Genomic DNA, 18,955 nt, shown 5'->3' with positions numbered 1-18,955 from the left:
AGTAAGTATTCCTTTTTTCTTTTTTTTAAATAAGTATTTCTAACTAGCATTTGTGGCTTTCTTCATGTCACTTTTTTACATGTTGGGTAAATTAAAAATTAAAGGAAAAGGCATTGGAATAGTGTTACTTTAAACTATGTTTTTAACAGTCTAAGATATTTGTGTGCTAGGGTCAGGTGGGACTTGCCAGAGAATCATTTCTGGATGAGTTTTCTTTAGCTTGTCACTTTTTCTTGTTTACCATGAAAGTATAATGACAATGAAAAATAATATCCAATCGTGCTCACTAAAGTAATTAAATACTGTGTTCTAACTGGGAAACTATTTGGAACAAAATTTTGATAATGTCATTTAAAAAATTGGTTGCCTCCAAAGAAAATGATTATTCTGATATAATTTTTATATTTCCATGGTCTAAACTCAGGATTATACATAGTGTCATCTAAAATTAAGAGTATACTTTTAATGTCTCTCTAACTACTATTTTTACAAATAAAAGCGTAATATCAATTTCAGTAATTTAAAGTAGAATTTACAAACTATAGCCAGAATGTAAATGTTTTCAAATGCATTACAGATAATTTTTTAAAAGAAACTCTATTTCTAAATTAACTACATTTTTAGTGGTGCCTGGGTGGCTTAGTCAGTTAGGCATCCCACTCTTGATTTTAGCTCAGGTCATGATCTCTCAGGGTCATGAGATTGAGCTCCATGTCGGGCTCCATACTCAGTGGGGAGTCTACTTGATTCTCTCTCTCCCTCTCTGCCCCTCCCCCTGCTATCTCTCTCTCTTAAAAAAAACAAAGGGGCCCAGGGTGGCTCAGTTGTTAAGCGTCTGCCTTCAGCTCAGGTCATGGTCCCACGGTCCTGGGATCAAGCCCCGCCGTCGGGCTCCCTGCTCAGCGGGAAGCCCGCTTCTCCCTCTCCCACTCTCCCTGCTTGTATTCTCTCTCTCGCTGTGTCTCTCTCTGTCAAATAAATAAATAAAATCTTAAAAAAAATAAAAATGAAAACAATAAAAACAATAAATTAACTATATTTTTACAAATTTCCAAAGAATTTAGGATTCAGCATTACAGCATGTCTAATTCAACTTTGTATATATTGGTATTTTATAGAAATGAAGAGGACAGGGGCGCCTGGGTGGCTCAGTTGGTTAAGCGACTGCCTTCGGCTCAGGTCATGATCCCGGAGTCCTGGGATCAGTCCCACATCGGGCTCCCGGCTCAGCGGGGAGCCTGCTTCTCCCTCTGACCCTATCCCCTCTCATGCTGTTTCTCTCTCTCTCAAATAAATAAATAAAAAATAAAGAAAATAAAAAAAAAAAGAAATGAAGAGGACAAAGGTTCAAAGGATCTAGACCTTCTTGTTATCCTATAGAATGATAAAATTTGCATAGTTATTATTTTGAAATAAAACAACTATATTATAGAAGAAAAAGAGGATTCTTCTCTACAGTAATCATAGTTGCTTTGATTTCATCATACTGTATACCCTCACCAAAAAATACCTACTTCTTTTAAATTCCATTTTTTGCTTTATTTTTAAATGAGGCTAACCTGATTCTACTTCAAACTGTACCATATAAAAATTTACATTCAAAATAATGCCTTTATTATAGTTTGTAAGTTACTTTCTTGATAATAATGATGGTCTTCAAAAGGAGTGGGAATTACTGAACTTAAGTAGTTGTTCTTTTTTTTTTTTTTAAGATTTATTTATTTGAGAGAGAGAAAGAGAGCAGGGGAAGGGGGAGAGGGAGAGAATCTCAAGCAGACTCCCCACCGAGCACGGAGCCTGACAGGGGGCTCTATCCCATGACCCTGAGATCATGACCTGAGCTGAAATCGAGTCAGACGCCTGACCAACTGAGCCACCCAGGTGCCCCTGAACTCAAGTAGTTGTTCTAAAAGAACTACTTACTAATATAACCCCCATTTTATTTAGCACTATTTGTGAAACTTAAAATGTTTTCAAACACAATGGTATTATTGGGGAAAATTTAGCTTATCCATGTGAATTATCATATTAAATCCTATTAAATCACTATCATATTAAGTACAGTCTAATATGAAATACATAGTGTGCTGAGACTAGATTATTATTTATCAAATAACTGAAATGCATAAAAGGTATTGTTACTGATAATAATTGTAACATTTAACATTTAATTTAATGCTATTACTTATTTAAGGAAAATGTTTAACATTTAATTTAGCATGTTAATCTAACATTAAATAATTTTTTAAATGATAAGTAAAATATTTTTATTATATTTAATCTTACATAGTCCTGTTTTAAACATAATATATCAAAATTATGAGATCATTATAGACATAACATCATTGTATACAATTTTTTTTTCATTGTATACAAATTTTGCCATGATTTGGATATAGTATATTTTTATGCTGTTTTAAGATAAATATTTCCCAATTTCTTTATTATATTTTATTTAACATTGAACAAATCATGTGGATTAACATCAAACAAATCAAATGTTTTACTTGATCAGTACATAGCCTATGTTTTACCTCACTTTCTGTTCATTAGGACATTGAATCCTATATGTAAGATTATCTTTCTAAAGTGTCCCAGTAGTTGATTGTAAAATCATCATCATCACCATTTTAAGAGGCACCAGTTTCCAGAGACAGTACAAATGCCCCTAACCTTCTCCCTGTGCACAATACTTTGACCAGCTCTCTGGCATCTTATTTTCTCCTTTATTCCTCAAGCAGAATTGGGAAAAATTGTATTTGGGTACCTGATAGAACCCATGGACAGAATTTTCATGCACTTCCCTATTGTTTATATCCCTGGGGAATTCCAAAACAAAATGAAAAACAGTTCTGAATAGTCTAAGTAACATAGCTAAGTTGGATGGCTTCTATCTAACACGTTGAATTTTAGGTTTCAGGTCCCTAAAATAAGAATTGGGACTTTTTTTTTTTTAAATTTCCTCTGTCTTTCTACTGCAATTAGAGGGAAAAGGGAATTTTGAGTGACCCTAATTACAGAGGACCTGCTGACAGCAGTCTACTTTTTATCAAGAAGTATTTACTCAGGTATACTTAATACTAAAGCATGAGAACAAGAGACCTTTTTCACTTAATTAGGCATTAATTTTGTTTTAAAAGATTCACGTCCTTTTAAGCTATAGAATACAAAACATTATCCACCACCCTAAAATGAAATAAGATACTGACATACATTGGCATAGATTACTTCCTATTTTTCCCGAGATTTACCATGGCCACTGTCTTGAACTGTAATTATGAAAACAAGAAATGTGATTCCCTTTTTAAAAAGTAACTAAATTGTCAGTAGCACTGAAAGATAGATTGATATAAAATAATATGCAAAGTAATGTATAAAGTAATCTGTGATATTCTGTGTGGTTTTTTTTAAAGAGTCCTATTTAATCACCTTCTCTGTATATTTATTTATTTGTAGTTTAATAAGAGCAATCATTTTATATATATTGTTATTTTTTAAATAATTTCATTTTAATTTTGAATGAGATACAAGTAGCACATATTTATGTCATAGGATTACGTTACATTTATTTCATAATTAGTGCTTTTTGCTGCAAAAGTATGTTTTCATAATGATTTAGATAGATATACATATATTTACTTTTACAGGTGATTATCACTTTTAGTGTTTATTACAATAATTGAACTTAAAATAAAACTGGACCTACCCAAAGTAGTTTGATTTGGGAAGAAAACTATTTTGTGGAATGATAAAATTTTTTGATTTAAGAAATAAAAAAGCTGGGGCATCTGGGTGGCACAGCCAGTTAAGCATACAACTATTGGTTTCAGCTTAGGTCATGATCTCAGTGTCCTGACATTGAGCCCCACGTCTGGCTCTGTGCTGAGCATGGAGTCTGCTTGAGAGTCTCTCTCTCCTGCTCCCTTTTTCCCTCCCCCACTCTCATGCACTCTCTCGCTCTCTCTCTCTAAAATAGATAAATAAATCTTTAGAAAAAAAAAGAACTAAAAAAGCTATGAAAATACAGAGAGTAATTTCAGTGTTGAACTAGAACTGCATGGTAACTGAATTGTAAATGTTATACTTTATGATTTGTTATTGCTTATTGTGAAACATTCAAAGCATAAGTTAAAATTTCATTTATCATATTATCTTGTAGGGGTCCAGGTGGTGGTAGACCTTGGCCAAACCCAACAAATGCCAATTCAGTGAGTATATGTATTTTTAAATTTTCTTTGCATTTTGTAGCATTTAACAACAAAAATCTTTTGCTTTTGAAAGTCCTGCAATTGGTTATGTTAACTTTTTAAAAAGAGTAATCATTCAAAAAATATATTTTGCATATATATTTTTAAATATGTATAATTTTTGAAATTATGTAATTTTTTCACTTCACAGTCCAATGTTAACATGCATTCTATATAGATTACCAGACGTCCAAAAATAAAACAGAAACTGTGATTAAGTATACTACAGTAGCCTATATATATTATAATATGTATTTATCATAAAATGATTTGATCTTCTAAAATAACTATAATAATTGCTAAGTTGCCAGATAACTTGAATCTCTTTCAGAGTTATTATGATTATATTTATTGTACTGTTACACCTAGGTTTGCCCTCTTACTATCCCAGGAAGCAAGTACACATTTGTTCTGTGCCTGTTGGCCAAATTGGCGTTCTTACACATCTATCTGTGTATCTGACATGCTGTGAATTTTCCTTACATGTTTTGTGATAGCAGTTTGACTCACAAATATTTTTCTCTCTTAATAATGTCACATAAATATAGGCACAAGTTGAAAACTAAGCTTTTGGTCTTAAAATTAATATGATTTTAATTAAATGATCCTGGGGATGTTTTCCCTTCTTGACTTTGAAACCTTGAGTTTCTTTAGTATGTGAGAGAGGTCTGCTGTGTAACTGTGTAGCGTGTGCACTGCACAAAGGTTTCTCACTCAAAGGAGTCAGTACAGTACTAAAATACAGCTTGCATTCCACTTGTAAAGTCTATGAGTATCTGCCCAGCAGGGATGCCTTTTACTAATATGCACAGAGGTAACTTCATTGACTGGCAGTGGCCTTAAAGCTAAATAAACGTGAAACTGATTCAATGTTCAAGGTTAATTTCAACTTCAAGACAATTTAAGGTGAAGTATGTGTGGTATAGGAAGAATCATCCTAAATTCATTGCTTTTCTAAGGCAGAATCACTTTCTTCTCAATTAAGTAAGCAACTGTCATATTTTTAGAGAAAAAAAATTATTTTATCTTCCTGTCTCTTTGGTTTCAATAGCTAATTGAAATAGCATTTGGGGTGGACAGAAGTGATGATCTTGCTTTCATTTGGGTCTTCAGTATACTATTTAATCTCAATAAATCTTCCTAAAATACTGTTATGCCAGATTGTGTTATAATGTATCTTTATCTTCTAAAATTCTTTTAGTTTGCTTCTATGCTTTTGAAGAGTTCACATTTCTATTTGCTTCTTGCTATATGCCTTTCAAATTCATTCAAGGTTTCACTTTAAAATGGCATCTGGCTAGCAGCTCAAGACACAGTTCTTTCAACTTTCTGTTAAAATACCCATAAAGGGGCGCCTGGGTGGCTCAGTTGGTTAAGCATCTGCCTTCGGCTCAGGTCGTGATCCCGGGGTCCTGGGATGGAGTCCACGTCAGGCTCCTTGCTCAGCGGGGAGCCTTCTTCTCCCCCTGCCTCTTTCTCTCTCTCTGTCTCTCATGAATAAATAAATAAAATCTTTAAATAAAATAAAATACCCATAAAGATACAGGGAAAAAATTTTTATAACACTGAAAACTGTGACAATCTTCCTATTGCCAGAATCTGGAAAGACTTTCTATGATCTGCACGTCTGTTGAAACTGGATTAAAAAGCACAATCGATAGTGCGCCTTAACTATGTAAGCCTTCCCACCTAGAAGCAAGAAGACTCTTCTTCCTCACTGTCAGCTCTCCCAGCTCTCCCTCCGCCGCCCTTTGCAGGCGGTCATGTGCAACTCACACCCACCCCTGCCTGCCTCCAGCAGTACCTCCTTGTACACACCCGGCTGGAGACTCTCTCCCCCCAAAAGCTACTTAGGAAGGTGAGCAGGATTTGATATTGAGAATGGTGCATTGTACCAAGCAGATATATCATCCAAGTAAGAGTACTGGAGAGAGGCAGAAATAAGGTGATGATTTTTAGTTTTTATGTCTTCCACCTCGTCAGAATTTCATGGAGCCAAGTACTGTGGATAGGAGAATGTACTATAACAAGTCAGCAGCTCTGCATTATTTTAGACCCTGAGAAACACTAGGAATTAGGGTAGGAGGTGTGCATATGAAAGTGCCGTCCAGTGGTCATTGTGGATGGGCATTTGACCAGCACACATGCAGTCAAGTAGGAGAATTGAAAACAATCCCGTGTGTTAATAGCTATACCATGTGGATACATCTCCCCCTCATTCAAAGAAATGTGAATAAGGAAAAAAAGTGGGGAAGGCCTACGGCTTTCTCTTCAGAAAGAGAAAGGGGGTCATCATCCTGAGTTCAGAAAGGCAAAGCATTCCTCCAAAAAATGACTGATTTTGAGAACAAGAAAAAAAAATCATAAAAAACTGATGACTTTCTGGCAAAAATATAGGGCTTACACATGAAACAAATAACCACTCTAAAATGTAGGCCTGAAGAGCCAGAGACTTACTACACTGATATAAAATAAAAAGTGTCTAATTAAAAACATGGACAAGAACTCTTAGGAACTTGGAAATCAAAACAGTACAGATGAGTTGTCACTAGAATATAATCAATGGTATTTAGGGGGAAAAAAATCCCTCTTTAATACTTCTTTGCTTTGTTTTGTTTTTGCTGTTTCCAAATATGTTTTGTATACTGTTTTTTTTCTTTTAAATATTTATATAAAAATAACTCCAGCTTTATAGAAGAGTTGCAAGAATAGTACAAAGAACTCTGTGCACCCTTCACCCAGATTCCCAAGTTAACGTTAAAGTTACATACTATATTTGCTTTATGATTTCTACTCTCTGCATATACATTTTTTTTTTCCTGGGCCATTTGAGCTGTATTTAAGTTGCTGACATGATGACCCTTTATCATACCCCAAATATGTCAGTATGTGTTTCCTAAAAGTAAATACGCTATCTTTTCATAACTACAGTAAAGATCAAAATTAGAAAATAAACATTGATGTAATGCTATTTTCTTTTTTTTTAAAAGATTTTATTTATTTATTTGAGAGAGAGAGAGAGAGAATGAGAGACAGCACGAGAGGGAAGAGGGCAGAGGGGGGAAGCAGACCCCCCGCTGAGCAGGGAGCCCAATGTGGGATTCGATCCTGGGACTCCAGGATCATGACCTGAGCCGAAGGCAGTCGCTTAACCAACTGAGCCACCCAGGCGCCCCTGTAATGCTATTTTCTAATCTGCAGACCCCACTCAGATTTCACCAATTGTCCCAGCAATGTCTCTGGTAACAAAAGAAAATCCCAGTTCACTTGTTACATTTATGAATCATATCTTTTGGTCTTTAATCTTTTCTGTGTTTTTCTTAACCTTGCAGTTTTGATGAATGCAAATCAGTTATTTTGTAGAATGTGCCATAATTTGTCTGATGTTTCCTCATGATTAGATTCAGGTAATACATATTTGGTAAGAATGCCACAGAAGTGATGTTGTGATTTTCTCAGCGCACCATTTCAGAAAGCATGTGATGGCGATTTGTCCCATTGCTTGTATTGTTAACTTTGATCCTTTAGTTAAGGGTGGTGCTTGTCAGGCTTCTGTACTGTAAAATTGCTGTTTTTCCTTTTTAATTATTAACTTATGGAGACATACTTTGAAACTACAGTAAATATCCTCTTCTTCCTCATACATTCATCTGCTATGTTTGGTATCCATTGATGACTCTTGCCCAAACTGGCTTTTTTGCTAAGTTGATTGCCAAATGGCTGATTTCTAATTCTGTCTTTCCTTCTCCATTTATTAGTTGACTCTCTACTATAACAAAGAGCTTTTCTTTCTTGTCCATTCATTCATTCATTCATGTATATCAGATGTACTTGTGGACTCTTATTTTATTCAATAGATTTTTGATGCTAAGATCATTCCAGATTTAGCCAGTAGGAACCCCTTCAAGCTGAGTCATTTGTCTGTTTTTTGTTTTGTTTTGTTTGTTTGTTTTTAAGATTTTATTTATTTATTTGAGAGAGAGCTTGAGAGAGAGATCACAAGCGAGGGTGGTGGGCAGAGGGAAAGGAGACTCTCTGCTCAGCAGGGAGCCCACTGCAGGACTCCATCCCAGGAACCCCAGGATCATGACCTGAGTTGAAAGCAGACACTTAACCGACAGAGCACCCAGGCATCCTCATTTGTCCTTTTGACATGTCTCCATTATTCTTTGAGCACCTGAAGCTCATCCTAAATTTTCCCAGTGTTAGCCCTGAAACAGCCATTTCTTTAAGGAGCCATGGTTCCTTTTAGTGGAGAGTGGTATTTAGAGCCTATCAGAGTGATATGGCTTCTAGAGCCTCTCAACCAACATAACTAGGATTTAGATGTATGTTCATGCACATACCCATACACATCTGTATCTTTCTGTATCTATCTATATGTATTAAAACCATGAGTACCCACCAATGCTTCAGTTTCAATCCAACACAGGGTTTATTCTAGACTTTCTGCTTTTCACTTCTTTGAAAATAAAAAATCTGCCTACCATTATGTATAATATATTTATTTATTTGCTGCATCTTTATCAATCCACAGTTTTGTCATGTAAAAGTACTTTAATCAAAAGTTTTTGGCACCCTTTTACATGGAACATAGAAGAAACATTTTTAAGGACAAATTCATAATTTTAATTCAGAATAAGAGTATGATTTTTACTTTTAACTTCATTCGACCTGAACATTACAATATTGGCCTCAGATTCTTCTTTGGAAGTTTATTTACAAATCCACCAATGATTTTTTCTTTTTTATATCTTTCAAAAGAACTGGGCACTTGGGTTTACCTATATAGCACATTCTCATCATTAAGTAGCAAGCACTATTATTGAAAATATCTTAATTATCTTGTCTGGGGACACTTTTGATTACAAGGTACAGAAAAACAACCAGACTAGGCTCATATTGAGAGAATATCCCTGGATTATGTATCTGAAAAGTCCAGATATAAATTTGCTTTGGGACGCATTTGATTCCAGGGATCCAGATAATGTCATCAGGACCCAGTCTCTATCGCTTACCTTTTTTCCTTGCCATGACAGGAAGACTGTGTGGAATTCCAGATGTATATCCTCAGAGCTCTCAGTTCAGTACAAAAAAGCACAACTCTTTATTACTTAAACATAGGAATTGGGCATAACTAACTGAACTAGATTTGTTTAGCTTGGGTCATATGCTCGTTCATGAATTATGACCTGAGGTTACAATACTCTTTCAGCCTGGCCAGGGTCACACAGGCCCATGCCCAAGCCCCACCCAAACCACATGGAAAAAGAAGAGGTATGGTTCACCAAAGAAAATTCAAGGAATTGTTAGCAGAAGAGGGGATAAGCAAAAGCTACAGATGTCCAGTATAGCATTGTATTCATCAACTCACTAACGTGACAGGAAAAAGAAAGAAACTCCTTTAAAGAAAAAAAATGACAATCTATTGTAATGATTAAGCCCAAAGGAAATAAAAATATCTTACTCCAGATAGGCTCTGCTCTGTACAAATATATGCTCATTAAAAAAAAAAAAAAAAAGCCCTAAAAAATAATAGAATATTTTCAACTTTACACTGGCACAGAGGGTGTCTTGATGTTGCCCTTCCCTGGTTTCTAGTGAACCAGTAGCTTCTAAGGTAGTTTTAAATTTCACAGTTGAAGAATGTTACTAACCATTTTAAAAAAAAGAAACCAAAATTTCTAGCTACTCTGCTCTTCCCCTTGTTACGGCACCACTGTCATGGATATCAGGAGTCAGAATATTTCAGAATATTTGAATTATTGGTCACAGCTCTTGAATTATCTGCCTAGCTTAACCAGACAGTCTATATGGCCCTTAATTTTCTCAGCTGCAAATAAAAATTCTTTTAATTCTATGATTCTGATCTTTTAGCTCTCTGATCTTGCTTATCTTCTACATCTGTGTTTTCATCTTTCAGTTCATGTTAATAGATATTTTGTATGGAGTCTGGAGAGGGGCAGGAGGAGATTAATTACATTGGGAGAATTTGGACACTGGGGTGGAGAAAAGCTTGGACAAAAATAAAAGGGGAAATGTAGGAAATGTTTGAGGAAAAATAATTAGACTGTTAGTGGCTAGGGGGACAGATTGTCTGGGAAGGCATAGAAGGTGACAAAGCAGAAAAGAGGAAAAGAGGACCATCATGTGTACAGGGCTTTTGAATGGAGAAATCTGAACTGTGTCATCTGTGTGGAAGAGAGCTATATTTTATTTTTTTAAGATTTTATTTATTTATTTATTTGACAGAGAGAGACATAGCAAGAGAGGAAATACAAGCAAGGGGAAGGGGAGAGGGAGAAGCAGGCTCCCCGGGGAGCAGGGAGCCCAATGCAGGGCTCGATCCCAGGACCCTGAGATCATGACCTGAGCCGAAGGCAGACGCTTAATGACTGAACCACCCAGCCGCCCTGAGAGAGCTATATTTTAGGAAGATGGTCTATAAAATGGATGCAATGGGGAAATGACATTAGGAGATTATAGTAATGGATTTTATAAAATGTTATCAGAACCTGAGGTAGAGTGGTGATCAAAGGAATGACGGGGATGCATTTCACACATAAAATCAAAAACACTTGGTGACCTTTGATTTGGGGATAAAGAGAAAGGAAAAGTGGAAGGTGATTTCAAGTCTTTGAATTGACTAGTATTAGGGAGAATGTAAGAGAAGAAGGAGGTTTAGAAGGTAGACAGGGAGCTTTGTTTCGGAATGTTAAATCTTCTGCTCAATCTAATAGAATACTAGGTCAAGTGTTGTGCCCAGCACAAAATGGAAGTGTATTCAGTTGAAGTTTTATCTCTAGTCCTAATTTCTACTAAATTCTTGATGTATATTTCTAAATATCTGTTGATCAGATAAACCTCACTGTCTACTAGTGCCTTCAAATTCAACATGTTGGATATTTCCCCAAACTTGCCCCCCTTCCTGAATTCCTTACATATAAATTAGTAGCACCATCGTTCACCCACTCACCAAGTTGGAAAGCTAGGAATTGCCTTAACTTCTGCCTTCCCTGTCCACCACACCTAGTTTGTCACCATGCCCTGCCGAGTACATTTGTGAAAAGTCTTTCAAATTTTCTTACTCCTACTTACCTTAATCAGCACTGCCTACAACACTGTAATCTCTTGCCTAGACCTTTTGCAATAGACTCCTAACTTGTATTCTTATTTCATGATGAACTAGGGTTATCTTACTAAAATATAAATTTGAACATGTCTCTCTAAAACCGGTGACTCCCTATTTCCTATAGCATAAATGCATTCACAGTCTGACCATATATGCTTATCATTTATTACAATTTCCTATAAGTACCACACTGTACCAGCTGTGTAAGATTATATACCATTTCTTTCTTTCTCCCTCTCTTTCTCCCTCCCTTTCTTTCTCTCTTTCTTTCTCTCTTTCTCCCTCCCTTTCTTTCTTCCTTCCTTCCTTCCTTCCTTTCTCTTTTTCTTTCTTTCTTTCTTTCTTTCTTTCTTTCTTTCTTTCTTTCATGCTGATCCTTTACTTTGTCTTTCTGGTGGTCATTTAATCTCTGTAAGTCAGCTACCCAGCTCAAATGTCTTCTGTACCCACATAGTTCTTCTACCTATATTGTTATATTTTATGTCTCTCACACTAGGCTGTCAGATGCTACTGGTGACTTTCAAGAGTAAAGGTTCATTGAAGTGCTACTAGGGGTAGGAACCCAAATGTTCTTTTTCTTTTAATGAGGGCATCAAAGAATATGAAGTAGAAACAGTGAGTATAAGCCAAGAGCTTGACAGGACACATGGAAAGAAATTGAACTAGATGAGGTCACAAATTTAAGTATTTTTAAATGTTTATGATATTTAACTGTGTTTTTTTTTTATTCTTATGTTAATCCCCATACATTACATCATTAGTTTTAGATGTAGTGTTCCATGATTCATTGTTTGTGCATAACACCCAGTGCTCCATGCAGAATGTGCCCTCCTCAATACCCATTACCAGGCTAACCCATCCTCCCACCCCCCCTCCCCTCTAGAACCCTCAGTTTGTTTTTCAGAGTCCATCGTCTCTCATGGTTCGTCTACCCCTCCGATTTCCCCTGCTTCATTTTTCCCCTCCTGCTACCTTCTTCTTCTTCTTTTTTTTTCTTAACATATATTGCATTATTTGTTTGTTGATATTTAACTGTGTTTAAAGGAATCATGAAGAGGGAGAAATCAGAAACTATAAAAGGAGCAAGGACTTAGGAGAATGAGGTGGTTGGGAGGGGCTAGCTTTGGAAACAAACAGAAAGATTATCTTTTTTCTACCTGGATGAATGGATGAAAATTCTAATCTATTAATAGGACTGTTGAATTGAAGATGAAAGTATAGCAAGAATTTGATAGCTTTAACATATGAAAAAGGGCCAACTACCAACTCTGGATTTTGTAATCATCATGAAAGCCAGCTCAGGAAAGTCAATTGTTAATTATTCAAGAATTTTTTGAGCTGACTGTTAAATCATTGGTAGCTTGAAATCTTCCATGTGGGAATATTCACACCACATAAATTGGCAAATGCTACAAATTGGGACCTTCTCCTTCCCTGAGTTCATTGGGTTTACTGGCACACCACTAGAATGCTTCAGGGCTTCCATGAAGGCCAAGCCAAAATGCTTCCAGATATTAGTGAAGAGTAGGTTGACATTGGAGAACATGATTATATTTTGGACCTTGTCCCTTGTTTTGTGTTTCTCTCCAGGAAATCTCTACTGTGAAACAGAAAATGTGGTTAGGGGTTGATCAAAGAGATGGAAATTAACAAAGTAGGCTTGGAGCACCTGGGTGGCTCAGTCGGTTAAGCGGCTGCCTTCAGCTCAGGTCATGATCCCAGGGTCCTGGGATTGAGGAGCCCCATGTCCTCTGGCTCCCTGCTCAGCCGGGAGTCCGCTTCTCCCTCTGCCCCCCTTCACCCCACCTCATGCTCACTCCCGTTCTCTCTATTTCTCTCAAAAAAATAAATAAAATCTTTAAAACAACAACAACAACAAAGTAGGCTTTAGGATAATGAATTTAAAATACTGGAGAGAGAAACAAAAAGCTGACAGTGGTGTGGGGGAGGGGCAGAAGCAATTTAGTAGGAAACTAATAGGGAAATAATGGACTTAATAAACATGGAGGAATTGTGATGGAAGAAGATTCTGGTTGGAATATAGAATATTTGTGAGTGTCATGAGGAATAAAAAAGTGTCAGGCAAGGGAGTTGTTTAGATCTCTGTAAAGAGTTCTAGGATGTGGTCATACTCACAAATGGAGGAGAAGGAAGTATATTGTAAAGTGAAGGAAGGCAGTGAAGTGTATATTCCAAAGATTTATTGGAACTTGGGACTTGAACTCAACGCAGGGCTTGAACTCATGACCCTGAGATCAAGACTTGAGCTGAGATCAAGAGTTGGATGCTTAACCGACTGAGCCACGCAGGTGCCCCTAAATTCCAAAGATTTAAGGGGTGGTTAGATCATATTTTGAAGTTGGTAAAGAATGATGGTAGGCACTAGAGAGAGGTAGAAGAACATGGGCCGGATGCTAAAGTTATAAGGAGATGAATATTGGAGCCAACAGATAAGGTGGTGATTTGGAGGGAGCAAATGCACATGTTTAAAATAAGAAGCAGAAGATGGATGGTAGATCATGAACTGAAAGGGGCCCAGGAGAGCAAAGTTGTATTCAACTACCGAGTTTAGTAAGTGTGTACCGGCCATCAAGATCTCAGTGCTCCTAGTGGATGTAATCCTCATCATTAGTGATGCTGGGCAGGCTGGTAATGACCATCTGCAGGGCTGAATTTCCTGTAGGCAGGCCAAGCAGGGGCCTCAGAGGCACGGAAATATTTAATATTAAGTTATTTGAAAATTCTCTCCTTGTTGTTTGGTGTCCATGCAACAAGGAGAGAATTTTCAAATAACTTAATATTAAATATTTTCCCCTCGAATTAAAGAATTATTCATTAAAGGAAAATTATAACTTTGTTATACTTCCTTCTTCTTACTTTAGAGTTTCATATTATTTTTATGTTTAATTATATGGAAGGTGTTGAGGTAGAGAGGGGGTTTAGGGTAAAGACACTATCATCTTTTCACTATTCTAATGGTCCAATTCTGGCTGTCTGCCTCAAAGAAGGTAGTAGTTTGTTGGCTTTTTCCAGAATAAGGCAAAAATATCTGCTCTGGATATGCAGAATCTTCATGCAAGTGAGCTAGTGAGCTTCTGTGAAAAAAAGAAAATATTTGGATTTAGCTCTCTTTATTAATCACACTCAAGGGCCTAGTTTTAAATATCTGTTTTCTAGTTTTCATTTCTTAAATTATGATAGCAATGTTGTATTAATACTCTGTAATCTCTAAAAAAGAGTTGGGCTAAGAGCTTGATTTGAAGGGAAGGAATTTGTTACCCATATCTGATCCCCACAAATTAGTAGTTTTTGGAGTCTTATATTAACAAAATCTTATACATTTATTATATTATTTTCTAGTAGCTAATTAGAAAAGAAAGGGGGAAAATATGAGGCCTGCTGATCAAGTATTGACCCATACCACATGAATGTAGTAGCCTGAAACCTATCTTAAAAATAATAATAATGCATCCCAGAATGCACATAAATTAGGAGTTGCATCTGTAATAGCTATTAATTTGAAAACTCCGATTTCTGGTTTTTAGCTGCACAAATATGTATCTTTCTAATTACAGAATAAGTGTCATTAGCATCAAGCAGTGAGTACAACTGCCCTGAAACGAGTATAACTTGAGGCTGTAATTCTGTCTAAATTCCTCTTGACCTAAATCCAGTCTTTTTATAAATTCAAGATAATGTTGCATTTATTCATTTTTCTAGCACTCAGACAGACATAAATGCCTTTATTCTTTTTTTTTTTACCATCCTTTGTGATACATTTTAAAACTTGATAAAAGTCAGAAAATAGATTCATTTTAGGTAAGTCTCCATACTATCACATGAATCAAAATATATATTTCTTTGTCCTATTCATGTTCCAGATACCATACTCTTCAGCATCTCCTGGGAATTATGTAGTAAGTACATTTGGGATTGTTTGCTCATAAGATTTGATGTTATGTTTTATTTGGGCAATGAAATAGTTGTCCAGATGTTAAGAAGAGCCCCTGTGTATTGGCCAAGAAGTGAACATCTGATACGTATTGAGTTTTTCGTCTGCCAACCTCACTACATATGTTGATGTTCATTAGTGAAACAGTTATCAATCTGGCCAAAATTGCCCAGAGTACTGTGTTTTACTTTAGCATATGTTTCTGTAAACCAATACAATACACTCTGTCCAATCATGAAGAAAGCCATCCCTAGTTACACAATGATAAGCTTGAATTTGCAGTTCTCCAGGAGAATAATCTACACCCCCTCCCTCACCCCACTCACCACACACAAAGTTGAGGAAGACATTAAACTTTTCCCGATCACAAAGGGAATCAGAATAATGACTAGTAATCTGGGGGGAGGGGCTCTTGAGGGTTTTTTTATGCTTAGAAATTAGAAACACTTCTTTTTCTTCTTATTATTATTTAGTATTATTTAGTACATGTTAAAATTTTCTACTAATGCACACACACCTAAATTCAAATTAGCAGATTTTACCTGACTTCTTGAACTTACAAATGACCTTTTAACCATAATTACATTATAATCCTTGCTACATCTCAAGGCCACTCTGGAAGATACATTGTTATAATATTTAGGAGTAAATGCCTATCAGAAGAGCTTAGATAAAATGGTAAAAAGGAAAATCTTTCCTAAAGAAATTTCAGAGGTGGTGGCTAACTGGGGCAGGAAAAGAGGAGGGCCTAAGAAGATCAATGAGCATTTTACTCTCGTAGAAATAATGTTTTATGAACATAGTAAAAAAAAAAAGCACACGCTGTTTTGGACCTGTGAACTTAGTGCTCAGTGTCCTCTTAAGCTGTACAAACTAAGAAAGTCTAACTTTTTTCACATTCTCTCTGAAGCAAAAATGAAAGTAAGAACATGTGGGTAAAACCTGTTTTTTTCTTAAATCCTTGAGAATAAGCCTAATATATGGTTTTATGAAATTATAGACTTCTATCTGAAACAAAATTGAAGTTGCTTATTAAATAACAAATATATATATACATATATATATATATAATTTGAAATAATTAGTGGGCTCTGTCTACACATTCAGAATGAAGTACAAATTTATCCACTTAGTAATTTACCCAGATTAATTATGGTACATCTGAAAAATTCTAAAACACTTTGCCTGAATTATCCATTTTGGTTATCTGAAATAATTGAATTAACCTTAGAATCACCTAATTTCCATTTCAGATTGATTAGTAACCCACAGCATTAGTCAACATTGCCTCTCATTTCTAATTGACGTGATAGCAGAAGGTTCAATACTCTAGAAGTGTTATAGTTGATACCAATAGAGAAATATATCAGTGTATTTTTTTAAACATATGAGTATATTTGAGTTTTTAGCTTCCTATAAAAAACCGTGATATGAAACATAAGAAAATTACAATAAACTAAATCACAAATACACGTGAATGATGCTGTTTTATGGATTTGTAAAGGCCCCAATAAATGGCTTCTCCTTAACCTCATTATATACCTGATGTGATTAAGTCATGAATAATAAATCAGTGTTACAGGCTCATTGTTTTTGGAAACTTGTCAAAACAGTCTCAACATATTTAAGCTAAATTATATTTTGCATAATATTGAAATGACTGTGCATTCAAAGAAAAATTATGGAGAAAATATATTTCCTCTGTGATTTTCAAATTGGATTATTATAGATAAGTCTAACTCTTCTTCTGTTTTTCCTTATATTGTTTGATGAAGTGCCTTATTTTTACTGAAATTTTGTATAATTATTTAGGGTCCTCCAGGAGGTGGAGGGCCACCAGGAACACCCATCATGCCTAGTCCAGCAGGTATTGTAATCACACTAGTCACATGGGCATTTGATTATTAGAATAAATTACAAAATATAAAAATTGTTATGACAGAAGGTTAGTAGTATTCATTATCTCATTGATGGTAACAGAAGTAGACTAGGGGTAACAAGTAGGAAGAAACAGGGTTCTTAAATAACTATTGTCCGATTTACTTGGAGCATGTAGAAAATTCCTGTTGTGTGGGTAACAGATATAATCAGGATAAAAATGGTGTTAATCTATATGAATTGCCCAATAATTTATCTGACAAAAAGATTCCTTGAGACTGTGAAAAAAAATCCAGATCTCACAACTTAGAAAAATTCTGCATAAGTAAGTAACATGTGAAATACATGGATCCATTAGGTTTGATCAGACCCACCATTATTTACTAAGATGGGTGTAGATATGTTTACACGTCCATATGGATTTATTAGCTAATAGATTCACTATGTAGTGGAGGAAGTTTTTTTTTTTCTTTTAACCTTGGTAAACTAAAATACCTCAATATTTCTATCATCATTTCATGTGATGATTTTAAATAGCTTTATCTTTTCTTTTTGAGACTTTAACATAGACTATTAAATGTGTTGTTCCTTGAGGACTCTAATGGTGGGAGTTGACATTGGTTCAGCCCCCCTGGAAACAGCTCTGGCAACATGTATCAAAAACCATGAAAAAGTTCATACCACTTGCTCTATAATCCTTCTCTGAGAAATGATTAGCGATACAACCCAAGATTTATGTGTAGGGGTACTCATTTGTTTATAATTAATAGTGAAATAGTAGATACAACCTTCAAACCTAATCTAATTTTAGTGATGTTAATAAATTAATTTTTATGGAATATAATGTAGCCATTAAAATTATAATCAAAGAATTTAATGGAGAATAAATGTTCATGATTTAATACAATATGATCCCAATTATTATTTTAAAATATATATAACACAGAAATGTAGAAAGTAGAAAACAAAGAAATAGCTAGGACTTTATCAATGTTAACATCTGGGTAATGAAATAGATGGGAAATTTTTATGATTAGGAAAAATTTTTAATTATGTTGCACTGTTCAATTCATATGTTCTTAGCTGGTTTGTTGAAATCTAAGATGTATGGAAGTTTGAAATTAAATATCATTAATCATACCAATAAATAGTAATTTTTAAGTTTTGAATCTTTTTCAGTCTGAAAAAGCATCAATTTGATAATTAACACAAAATTTTGCTTTGCTTCACTAACTCTTTGGAATATATCATAAATATTTCATGGATTTTTGTCCTCAGAGCATCTTCACTGAAGTGAAACAGAATTCATTCAAGATAGAATTATGTGAATTGAACATCTTGCCCACATTTGCATTCTTGTATGGTGAAGTTAAATGTTTAATTTATGAAGGTAGCATGTGATTAATAAACACTTCACTATAATCTAAGAGAAATTTTTTGGAGAAACTGCTAAACTTTGCAGGTGATAAGTAATCTGATTACACTCTAGCCTTTCAAGCCAGAAATTGCCACCAGTATGTCTTCCTAGCCTTGTGCGATGAAGCCAATACCCTCCCCCCCCCAAAAATAAGTGGCCAGAAGATATACTTTATTATAAAGTTTCTCTGTATATAAAAAGAAGTCAGATATTTTCTAGAAAATGCCAACCTTATTCCTCTGAGTTTTTTAGATGAAATTATGTTTTTGATTGGTATTAAGAATAATAAATTTATTTTTCTTTCTACATATTTAAAATACACAGCATAT

The 18,955-nt window shown here is 35.1% G+C and overlaps 1 protein-coding gene across 5 annotated transcripts in view; it reads left to right on the top strand.

The window, feature by feature from the left end:
- The window catches only part of SSBP2 (single stranded DNA binding protein 2), a 282,421-nt gene that overhangs the window by 241,091 nt on the left and 22,375 nt on the right, over positions 1–18,955 (top strand). For all 5 annotated transcript variants that reach the window (XM_044916977.1, XM_044916976.1, XM_044916975.1 and 2 more), the window contains 3 exons: positions 4,160–4,208; positions 15,261–15,296; positions 17,144–17,198. In XM_044916977.1, the coding sequence (XP_044772912.1) occupies positions 4,160–4,208; positions 15,261–15,296; positions 17,144–17,198 (140 nt within the window). The remainder of the gene's footprint in view (positions 1–4,159; positions 4,209–15,260; positions 15,297–17,143; positions 17,199–18,955) is intronic.

The sequence above is a fragment of the Neomonachus schauinslandi genome, chromosome 7 (assembly GCF_002201575.2).
Source record: "Neomonachus schauinslandi chromosome 7, ASM220157v2, whole genome shotgun sequence".
Lineage (NCBI taxonomy): Eukaryota > Metazoa > Chordata > Mammalia > Carnivora > Phocidae > Neomonachus > Neomonachus schauinslandi.
The sequence above is the reverse complement of the archived record's forward strand: the minus strand, read 5'-3'. Positions and strand labels throughout refer to the sequence as shown.